This window comes from Corvus kubaryi, unplaced genomic scaffold (genome assembly GCF_017639235.1).
Source record: "Corvus kubaryi isolate FWS band 111438036 unplaced genomic scaffold, C.kubaryi_AGA036_p1.0 123, whole genome shotgun sequence".
NCBI classification, from domain to species: Eukaryota; Metazoa; Chordata; class Aves; order Passeriformes; family Corvidae; genus Corvus; species Corvus kubaryi.
The window spans coordinates 389,388-400,026 of record NW_024580658.1 but is presented as its reverse complement, the minus strand read 5'-3'; the positions used below and the strand labels follow the sequence as shown (position 1 = coordinate 400,026).

The 10,639-nt window shown below is 44.4% G+C and overlaps 1 protein-coding gene across 3 annotated transcripts; it reads left to right on the top strand.

The window, feature by feature from the left end:
- Positions 1-16: 16 nt before the first annotated feature.
- On the top strand, positions 17-10,499 carry CCDC47 (coiled-coil domain containing 47). Of its 3 annotated transcripts, none has more exons than XM_042052746.1 (13): positions 17-105; positions 2,245-2,510; positions 2,632-2,739; positions 3,578-3,752; positions 3,939-4,060; positions 4,616-4,681; positions 5,428-5,529; positions 6,371-6,481; positions 6,792-6,877; positions 7,607-7,665; positions 8,185-8,294; positions 8,467-8,634; positions 8,913-10,499. In XM_042052746.1, exons 2-13 carry the CDS (start codon positions 2,250-2,252, stop codon positions 8,991-8,993), a joined length of 1,449 nt encoding a protein of 482 aa, XP_041908680.1. In that variant the 5' UTR covers positions 17-105; positions 2,245-2,249; the 3' UTR covers positions 8,994-10,499. The 3 variants fall into 3 exon arrangements, with proteins under 3 accessions (XP_041908680.1, XP_041908849.1, XP_041908755.1); XM_042052915.1 differs by lacking the exon at positions 17-105 and adding an exon at positions 139-307; XM_042052821.1 differs by lacking the exon at positions 17-105 and adding an exon at positions 501-658.
- Positions 10,500-10,639: the final 140 nt, after the last annotated feature.

Sequence of the window (10,639 nt, the reverse complement as noted above, 5' to 3'; positions counted from 1 at the left end):
CCCCCCGGCGCACGCGCACCGCCCGCAATTGAAGCAGCGGGGAGTGAGGGCGGTGGGACCGGGCAAAGGCGGGAGCGGGAAAACCGGGAGCGAAACCTGGAGAGGGTAACGTCACCGGCAGCTCCGGGACCGCGCTGGGTCCTGGGTGGTTCCCGGTTGTGGCGCGGGTGGTTCCCGCGCCGCAGGGCTGGGCTCGCCCACGCGTGTGTACCCGCGCACCCCCGCACATGCGGCGGGGCCGGCACTGCGCATGCGCCCCGGCACGGCGGGCGCGGAGCGGAGGGTGGGGGCCGGGCCCGTGACTCAGGTAACGCGACCCCGGCCCCTGCGGCCCCGCCGGGACGGGACACCCCGCTCCCACCTCCCCCGGCCGCCCGGGCGGGGCTCGCCGCCTCCGGGGAGCTCGGTACCGGCGGTGCCCCCTGGAGGGGCAGCCTCGCGCGGAGGGCACCGAGCGTGCGGGGCCTGTGCTGCGCCCCGCGGGGCGGGAGGAGCTGGCGGTGGGGCCGGGGGGTCTGGGCACCGCCCCGGGGGCGGCAGATCCCTGATTTTATCTTGTTGACCTTGACTCGTGTTCCGGGAAGGAACTGGGAACGTCCCTGGAGCGGCGGGGTAACAAACACCGCCGGTGGCGTTCCCGCTTCGGGCGGGGATCACGGTGAGGGCCCGACCTGCTGGGGACGGGCGCTTCTCCAAAATCTGCCACTGAGCTCGGGTCTAGGCTCGAGATCTACTGAGCAAGCCCGAAGCTGCTGAATGTTCAGCACAGGGAGCGGCAGCAGCAGCGTTTGCCTTCGGATTGTTTGAAGTAGTTTCTCTTGCCAGTGGGGTCTGGGCAGCCGGTGTGGAGATCGGAGAATGAATCGGTTGCAAGGGACAGTCGGTAGCGTGTGGGTCGTGGAGGGCCTGCTGAGGATAGTCTGCTTCCTGGAGTTTGTACTTGGAACCCATTCTGACAGACTGCTGAGTTAAGGGGCTGCTCCAGCTCTCACCCACCTCCGGTTCAACTGTATCCTTCGAATTGGCTGCAGAGTTTTATTTTGCATGAAGCTGTTTGGAGTTGTCAATTCTGAAATTGTCTTCAATTCTGAAAGTGGATGTTCTCAAATAGTCTTGGCATTCTTACTGTGAAACTGTTAGAGTATGGTCAAGCAGGTGGCTCTGTTGTCCTGTCGTTTTTAACCTCTGAGTGCAAATTCTGTCCTATCTAAATAGTATTTTGGGGTTTTTTCTGCTTAAATTCACATAAAATTGTGAGGTTCTCACACAGTGTTCCAAATTCCTGGGCTCGGCCTTGCTGAACTTTCCATCCTGATTAAGGTTCTGTAAACACATTCTGTGCAGGTTTTTGCTGAAGTGAGGAGTCTTTGACAAAGGTGTTTATTTTAGTCATCCTTGTCATCCATAGCAGTGGGTTCCCTGCATGAGGCACTCAGAGGAATGCTGGTCAAATTTAGAAACAAATCATTTCTATTCTAAGTTTGTAAGAGAACACTCTGATTAACATTCAGGTTCCCACTCAGATCTGGTTGCGGGAGGGGGTAAAATGAGCCTGACAGCAGAGCCCGATGCAGCTGATCCTCTGTGTCTGGTTGTGGAGTGCAGCTGGGGGGTTATTGCTGCCTTTTTTGGATCTTGAAGAAGGTCCCCCCAACCTAAATGGGAGGTTGGGACTGTTTTGAACTCAAGCAGAAGAGGCAGGAAGCTGAGGGCAAAAAAAGGTGAACTGACAAACTCTGCAGGTTTCTGGCTGATGTGGGGGGAGCTCTGGGCTCGTGAGCCCGCTTACTCTCTTGTTCTGGGGAGTAGTGCAATATATACTGCTGCTGTTACACACTAAATGCTCTGACTGTGCCTAATTGCTAATTAATAACAACTGTAGACACAGTTGTGGTCTTGGAAGTGAGCTGGCAGAGCTAGCTGAGAGATGCTATTGGAGAGTCAGTTTTGTAGCAGAACATCCCTGCTTTCCTTCTCAGCTCATTTGAACAGTGTGGCCAGATGTGAATTTGCTGCTGCCACAAGCAACAGAGTTCAGAACCTCCGGAGTTATTTTGTTCTTGTAGCAGTAGTCACTTTCTTTATAGAGAAGGTGGCAGGATCAGGCAGGGGTTTATTTCTCTCTCTGGTCTGACTCTTGTAGTGTTTTCAAATTGTGCATTGTGTGTTGGGGATTACTGGAGGTGTGATGTAACGGAATGGACAAGGCCTTTTTGCAATGATTGATTTAATTCTTTTTTCCAGTGAAAATGAAGCACTTACATATTTTTATCGCTGTCCTGTTCATTCCATGGAGCTTTTCTTTGGCAAAGTATGATGAATTTGAGGATGGAGATGACATTTTGGAATACGATGATAATGACTTCGCTGAATTTGAAGATGTGAATGAAGATACAGTCACAGAGTCTCCTCAGAGGATCATCACTACAGAAGACGATGAAGAAGAAGCCACTGTAGAGCTTGAAGGTCAGGATGAAAATCAGGAAGACTTTGATGATGCAGACACACAGGTATGGCCTTGTCCCCTTCCTCTGTGTGTTTTCTAATAGTGTCTCTGCACCTTTCTTTCTCTTTTAGGATTTTACTTGCTGGGCTTTGGATTTTCATACTGTTTGTAATTTTGTCCTTTAGGAAGGTGACACTGAAAGTGAACCATATGATGATGAGGAGTTTGAAGGGTATGAAGAGAAACCAGATGCATCTCATAGCAAAAATAAAGACCCCATAACAATAGTTAATGTACGTATAACTATTGATCCAGTTTCTATTTGGAGTTTCATCACTTATTTTCTTAAGACAGTACACCAGGAATGTCACTGAAGTACTAATATGCACTTACAATGAACACAGTGTGTTTTTAGCTTATTTATGGCTTAAGTGTCAGACTAGAACTTGTCAGCTCTGTTGGTTTTTAAAGCCAGTCTCTCTGCCCATGCTGCATCACGTTTTTGCCTCCCAAAATAGTCTTTCACAGAACAATCAGGTACTCAAGGTCTGCATTTTTGTTACCCCTGAGATCTCTTTTTAGGTATTATAGCTGACCTTGGCAGTGAAAATTAAGATTTGGGTACTTTTGTGACTCAAGGGTGGTACAGTGATAGCAGAATGGCTAATTAGCCTTTGAAGTGGCAAGGTCAGGAAGGCTTCCCTGCTCCCCCGTGGAGTCTGTGGCTCTGTGTGGCATGCTGAGAATGTTCCTGGGCACTGGGTGTTAGTTTGGATTTCCAAAGAAGTTACGATCACATAATGCTGTGATGGGCAGGGCATCAAGCCCAAATGCTTGGTGAATTGAAGTGCTGGGCTGCTTACTCTGAGGGATGTGTGCTAGCCCAGGCTCACTTGGAAGTGAGTGCTGTGTTTGTATTAAGCAGGTATTTTGGGAATGCTGTTATCAGTTGTTTCCTGTATGATTACTGTGCCCCAGTAACCCAAGTGCCTTACGTAGGCTTAGCTCTCTCGTTAGCTTATTGCTGTGTTGGGGATGGAGCTTCTCCGGTACTCTGTGTTTCCCAAATTTTCATGTGTATAAAATCCACTCGTTCAATATGTAAATCACAGTTTCTGTTCCCTTACACAGGTCCCTGCTCACCTTCAAAACAGCTGGGAGAGTTACTACATGGAGATCCTGATGGTAACAGGTCTCCTGGCTTACATCATGAACTACATCATTGGGAAGAACAAGAACAACCGCCTGGCTCATGCTTGGTTCAACACTCACAGGGAGCTGCTAGAAAGTAACTTTGCTCTTGTTGGTGAGTTCCATAATGACACGGATCCAATTTTAGTATTTGAATAAAGCTGGGTTTAGACTGGCATTTAGGCTGTAGAGAATCCTTCTCTGTGCTGGGGTATCGTGAGCTCTAAGCCTTCTGCTGAACTCTGGTGTCTCAGTTTGTGAGTTTAAATTGCAGTTCTCTGTCGCTGTTGTTTTTCCTCAGGGGATGATGGCACTAATAAAGAAGCTACAAGCACTGGGAAACTAAATCAAGAAAATGAACACATATATAACTTGTGGTGCTCTGGAAGGGTGTGCTGTGAAGGAATGCTCATCCAGTTAAAGGTAAGAATGAGGGAGTTTGTGATGCTGTTTACGTGTCACCAGTTGTCAGGTTCTAGAGGCTTTTCCATTCCTATGTGAGCAGCAAGGAATCCCAGCTTGGCATTTGTGCTCACATGCAGATACAGAGTTCTGAATACACACACAGAGGAGGGAAAACTGGTCATCTGAAGGTCTGTACAGACCTGTATTCTGGCCCGTAAAGCTGGCACCAAAGAGCAAGTGCTTGCAGAAAGAGTATAGAAACCAGAGGTGTAGTGTGAACAGAGGTAACTGTAGGCTGAAGAGCCCATCTGCCACTTACAGGGATAAATGGACCAACAGGAATTCCAATGAGGTACAGCAAAGACAAATACTCTGCACCTCGGATGGAACAGTCCCACAGTTCATCTTCTGACTTGAGGGAACAAAACCCTGAGAAACTCTTCCAGTGCAGAAAGTGGGCCTGCTTTTGAGCTGTACTGGTCACAGAGGGAAAACTCAGCTTAGATATTAGGAAAGAATTTTTTACTGTTGTCTATTCAGCTGTTTTCTGTGTTTACCACCTCGTGGTTTTAGTTTCTCAAGAGACAGGACCTGCTGAACGTCCTGGCGCGCATGATGAGGCCGGCGTCGGACCAAGTGGTGAGTACTCAGCCCTTCAGGTTAGCTCTGATAAACTGTTGTATTCCTTTGCTTCTGCTCTGCTGCTTTTGATTGTTCCAGGTGATTTCTGTAGTATTCCATATCTTCCAGTTCAGTAACTGTTAAAACAACCTCAAAGAATTGTTTGTATTTCTTTCCTGCCTGTGAAATGCAAACTGCTGATGACTGGAAGTTGCTTTATCTGTGGATTTTATCGTTTGAATGGTTTCGTGAGCAGTCTATCATGATTCAAGACCTCATCTTGATAAAAAGTGGTTTTACAATCTGAAATACTTAGTGATTGTTTGTCTGTCTGTTCAGTCTGCCGGAACAGGACTGCTTAACCCATATGTTGGTCTGGATATTATATTCTTAATGTTACTTTTTGCCTTCCTACTTGGTCTTAGAGAGCATAAGTGCCAAGAGAGGTTACATTTGAAGAACACTATGTGCACTGTGAATACTCTTTCCATGCATCTATAATTGTATTTACTTATTCTATTAAAAATAATTAATTGCAAATTAGTTTTACAACTCTGCTGTTCTAATCACCATCATTACAGCACAATACTGAATTGTGTGCTCAGTCTAATTAAAAAGCTCCCTTACTTTAAGACACACTGAAAAGCTTTAAATCAACCACCTTTTTCTTAGGTGTGTCTCTCCTTGCTTAGTCCTTGTTCTTAGGAATCAAAGTGTCAGACAAACATTGAAATCTGACCAGGGCTAATAACTTTGTTTCACAGCAAATAAAAGTGACAATGAATGATGAAGATATGGACACGTATGTGTTTGCTGTTGGAACCAGAAAAGCACTGGTGAGACTTCAGAAAGAGATGCAGGACCTGGTATGTACATGCACATTGATAAATAATAGCATATAAGAATTTAATCTGCATATTCATTGTTTTCTTGGGAACAGCTGAAAACCTGTGACTGACCTGTTGGAATTTGTGGGGAAAAGACATTTTCATCTACAGATAAAAGTCTAATGGAATCAAACATCAGAAGTGCTCCTTGTGTCAGATCTGCAGGGAAAGAGGCGGTGGAAAGCAGCTTACACCTTTCTTTTGGGGTACAGTTGGTTTAGGAGAGGCTGCAGTATTTTGTCAGCATACATGAGTGTTACTTCACCTCATTTAATTTGCACAAAAGACTTCTTCAAGGATTGAAAAGTAAACTTAATTAGTGATATGTGATGTGGAAAATTTAGGTTTAAATAATCTGTTTTTACATGATCTGAAATTAAAACTTCCCATATGTTCAAGCCCTGAAAAGAATTGCAGAGCTTGCAAAGAATCCAGTGATAACAAGCACTGCTTTGCAAATCTTTTCTCTCAAGTAACAGCATGAAGTGTGGTTGGTAGGATGCCAGTTTTTGTTCTGTTATCAAACAATGTAAGCAAAATGCCTTAATCCAATTTGAACACTCCAGCATGGATGTATTAGAATTGTTTTATCTTCTTCCTTAAAGTGCTGCCTTCTGAAGGAAAATAGTAACTTAAAGACTGTTGATGCTGTGTGCTTTACTTCGTTTGAAATGTCCCCAGCCAGGCTGAGTGACTAAGTATATTTTTTGTTGTTTCTTTTCAGGTTCTTTTAGGGGTCCCACTTGCAGAACAGTTCAGTCTGATAAGATACTTACAGGCTTGTGTTTATTTTTCTTTCTCATTGTTCTCTTTGAAACAGAGTGAATTCTGCAGTGATAAACCTAAGTCTGGTGCAAAATATGGGCTTCCAGATTCGCTGGCTATCTTGTCAGAGATGGGAGAGGTCACAGAGGGAATGATGGACGCTAAGGTAAACTTGAATGAATTAATACAAATACTCCTTGGTAATCCTGGCATTTACAGCTTGTATGTTCTAAAAAGTTAAAAGGAAAAGTTAAAGGAAAAAGTTCACATCTTTTTCAGTGTCACTGTGGCAAGCTGAGCACAGCAATTTCCTGAGTGACATACAGAACCACAGAATGGTTTCGGCTGGAAGGGGCCTTAAAAATCATCCAGTTCCAGCCCCCTGCCATGGGCAGGGAACCTGGCAAAGCCATATGGAGTGGGTAGGCTGCAGCTGGATTGGTGCTGGGAAAAACTAATCCCCGTTTTTCTTTCAGATGATCCATTTCCTCACACACTACGCTGACAAGATTGAGTCTGTCCAATTCTCGGACCAGTTCTCCGGTCCAAAACTTATGCAAGAGTACGTATAAAGGCAGAGCTCTGTTCAGGCTGATTCTCAGCTGTGCTTTAGCAATACACAGAGGCAGCATCTTTGCTGTTTCCCTGAGCCTCCTAGTCCAGAGGTACTGTCAGGGGCTGCTTCAGAACTGCCAAGTGGTGGGTGATGTATCTTATCTGAATTACCACATAGGTTTTTGCAAGGGTGTATTATGCTCACAGGCGTATAAATAAATGAACATAAAGAAACATATTTTGATTTAATTATAAGACAGCTTATGTGTGTACCTTGTACTAAAATTGTGAAGGATCTGTGAAATGTAGGCCTTAGATTTTCACATTAGAATACTGTGGGATTTGGGGCAGTGGATACTTAAACTCTTGAGAAAATATTTTGTTCTCCCAAAATATTTAGAGATCTTCAGTGGTATAAACAACAAGGGGATGTGTGAAGCTGAATGTAATTAAAAATATACAGGCCTTCGTAGTGCTCAGATGCCCTCTTGATACTCAGAGGGGCTGGTGCTGTATGTTTCCACACTCATGCCTTTCCTCTGCAGGCTCTTGGGTAAAACACTTCAGGAATCCGAATAGTTTGAAACTTAACTTTGGGTTATAGCCAGGCTTTTAATGTTTATTTTATTGAAGTACTTTCCAAGAGTCTTTTGGGTTTTGATGAGGTTTTTCCAACCAATGGTAGTTACTTTGTATTTTTCTTCACTCATTCCAAAGATTTGTTTCTTTCCTCCAGGGAGGGCCAGCTTACAAAACTGCCCGAAACTAAAAAGACACTTCTGTTTACATTTAATGGTAAGAGAACTGTTGTCTGTCTGTGTCTGGGGGAGTGTTGGGCTTTATTTGTGTAAGTCTCATGATCTGTCACCTGTGGAAGATAATGTGTGATAAATTACTTCAGTGCATGCAGAAGGATCATTGATTGATAAACAGAAGGCAGCAATACACTGCAGACCAAGCAGCATATTGTTGTGATAACAGGACACTCAGTCTTGCTGTTATTGACCCCAGCTCACACTCTTCTCTCTTGGGGTGGCTTTAAAAACCACAAGCCTTGCAGTTTGAACTTGCACAGGCTCAATTGGTTTACCCTGGTTTGAAGTAGAAGTAGCTTGTTGGGAATCTATTCTAGAAAAGAATAGATCATCAAATCTCTTCAAAATTCAATCCCATAGCTCCAAATGAAGCTTCCTAAAGAGTAGGATAAGAGCATCTTTATTTCATGAACAGTGTGAGCCATAAGGGAAGAGCATCACAGCAAGTAGACAAGTACTGCCAGTCTGTCTGAATGAACAAGGAACTCTTTTATTTCAGTGCCTGGTTCAGGCAACACTTCCCCAAAGGACATGGAGTCTTTGCTGCCTCTGATGAGCATGGTTATCTACTCCATTGACAAAGCAAAGAAGTTCCGGCTGAACAGAGAGGTAAGTAGTGTCTGGTTTTCTGTCTTCTGAACATTGTGTGGAATTGGAACCATTACCACTGGATCCTTCTGGATCCACTGGATCTTTCTGTTTCTTGTATGACTGGTAGAGATCCTGCGTCCTGCTCATGGGGAAATCAGTACAAACTGCATTTGCTTTTCTCTGTGCAAAGGGTAAACAAAAAGCTGACAAGAACAGGGCTCGGGTGGAAGAGAACTTCCTCAAGCTGACTCACGTGCAGAGACAGGAGGCTGCCCAGTCCCGCCGAGAGGAGAAGAAACGTGCGGAGAAGGAGCGAATCATGAATGAAGAAGATCCTGAGAAGCAGCGTCGGCTGGAGGTGAGGTGGATGTTCACAGTGGTACAGGCTGCTGGCAGATCCCTCCTAGGAGATCTCCAGGGCTGCCCGTAGGCATTGGAGCAGTGGCAACTTTGATTTCTATTTGCTGGAGGGCAGACAACTGTCAGGGTCTTTGCTGCTGCTTTCTGAAATACATGAAGGCTCCCGGTGAGATGTGAACCCAGTGCTGGAGGGCTTTGTTGTTTGGCTCTGAAATGATCTGCTTGCTCTTTGAAGAGATCACCCGTGTTTATTCAGATCCCTGTCCTTGCCTACAGGAAGCTGCTCTGCGGCGTGAGCAGAAGAAGCTTGAGAAGAAGCAGATGAAGATGAAGCAAATCAAAGTGAAAGCCATGTGACTGTCATGAGAAGCATCTCGGTGCCACCTGTGGAATTGTTATTCACGGGTACAAAGACCTACATAACTCCATAATCCTCTGATTCCTTGAACACTAGTAACCATTAAGAGAGAAGTTCTTGCATTGGTGTAACTTATTTAAGTATTACAGCAAAATGTGTGGAGAGCTTTGTCTTGGCAGTTCTGTTCCAGATGGTACAAAGTTTCGCTACTTGTCTGTTTAAAAAAAAATTGCAATATTCTTGAATGCTTTTTGTCATTTTTTCTTTAAAAACAGAAGATTGTAAACCTGTCCATGTGTGCTGGTAACATATTCATGCTTTGGTTTTAAACTTTGATTTTAGTCATTGTGAGGGAAAGGGGAAAAACTTAGGGGGAGGAAAACTGCACAATAAACATTTACTTGCATTTATTTGCATCAAGGCACAACACTTAGAGCCTTCCATACCCAGTATGGATTCTTCAGGGATTTAAGCCCAGCAGAATAGAAGTTCTAATAGAAGTAGAAGATTTTTTATCTTCATTTTTTTTTACAAAGGCCTGAAGCAGTATTAGGTCACCTGTGGGCATGACTGGCTTATGTGTGTAACACAGAGATGGTTAGAACCAAGGGAATGGAATACATGGACAGTTTGCTACTTGTGTGTTTGGATGCTGCAAACTTAACACAGTGTGAAGTCTGTGATGTCAGCATAGTGTTCCTTCAGGAGTGAGTGCATGGTGAGTTAGCAACTCAACCAGCTTTCCTTCAGTATATTTAACTGTTCAAATTTGCCTCAACCCCTTCTCTCCTGATCTCAGCAGCTGCTGCCCAGTTCACTTCAGCCAGGAGCCAGATCTAGTGGAGTACCTGCAACTGCCAATCTCCCCAAGCCAGTGAAAACGTTTCAGAGGATACTTGTCCTCTTCATCTGGTCAGTGATCACTTCAGGGTTTTTGAATCTAAATGGGAAGAATGAAGTGAATGCCCTGTGCAAGCACTTCGCTGGGAGAGCTCTGCATTTTATAAATGCTTCCTGTCCAGAAGGCATTTTATTGTTGCTTGTAACAGACTTTTAACAGTTTTGTGGGGAAACAGTGTCCTGTGTGTTCTTGTTCAATACTTTGTGGAAACTTGGTTCTGAGGCAATAAGAATTAGCTGCTGTTGAAACAGCAATTGCTTAAACTTCTTGTTCCAGCATAGGATACTTCACCCTGATTGAAATGCAAATGTCTGTAACCTGGTACATGCAAATACATTAATTTTATAATGGTTGGTAAAATTATTTAAAACCAAAACTAATGTAGATTATGTGAAATTTTAGCACTATTTAGCTTTAAAGATTAATATGTTATTGTTTCACAGAGTTCTTTGAAAGGAAATACTAGTTTGTGCTCTTTTAAGTAAGTGGACAGCTTTCCTGAAGTCCCATCCAGTTGTGGGCCATGGCAGCTAATTTTGTAATACGAACATTCAAATGAACAATCTAATGAATAGTAAAATATAATTGAAACACTCCTGCTTTACTTGGCTCGTTTCAGCGTTCCTTTCATTTACTAGAATCTCAAAGCCTCCTTTGTCCTGGGTGAGTTTTGGTGTAGGTTTTAAACGCAAGGAGGAGCTGGTGCTACCTGTGCTGTACTGTGCTGGAAGTAGTTCCTGCTGG

Bases quoted from the DNA above. Each gene is read 5' to 3' on its own strand.
- CCDC47 (XM_042052746.1), top strand. From the start codon at position 2,250: ATGAAGCACTTACATATTTTTATCGCTGTCCTGTTCATTCCATGGAGC. The intron at 7,666-8,184 runs GTAAGAGAACTG...CTTTTATTTCAG, and splicing joins ACTTCTGTTTACATTTAATG to TGCCTGGTTCAGGCAACACT. The intron at 8,295-8,466 runs GTAAGTAGTGTC...CTCTGTGCAAAG, and splicing joins AGTTCCGGCTGAACAGAGAG to GGTAAACAAAAAGCTGACAA.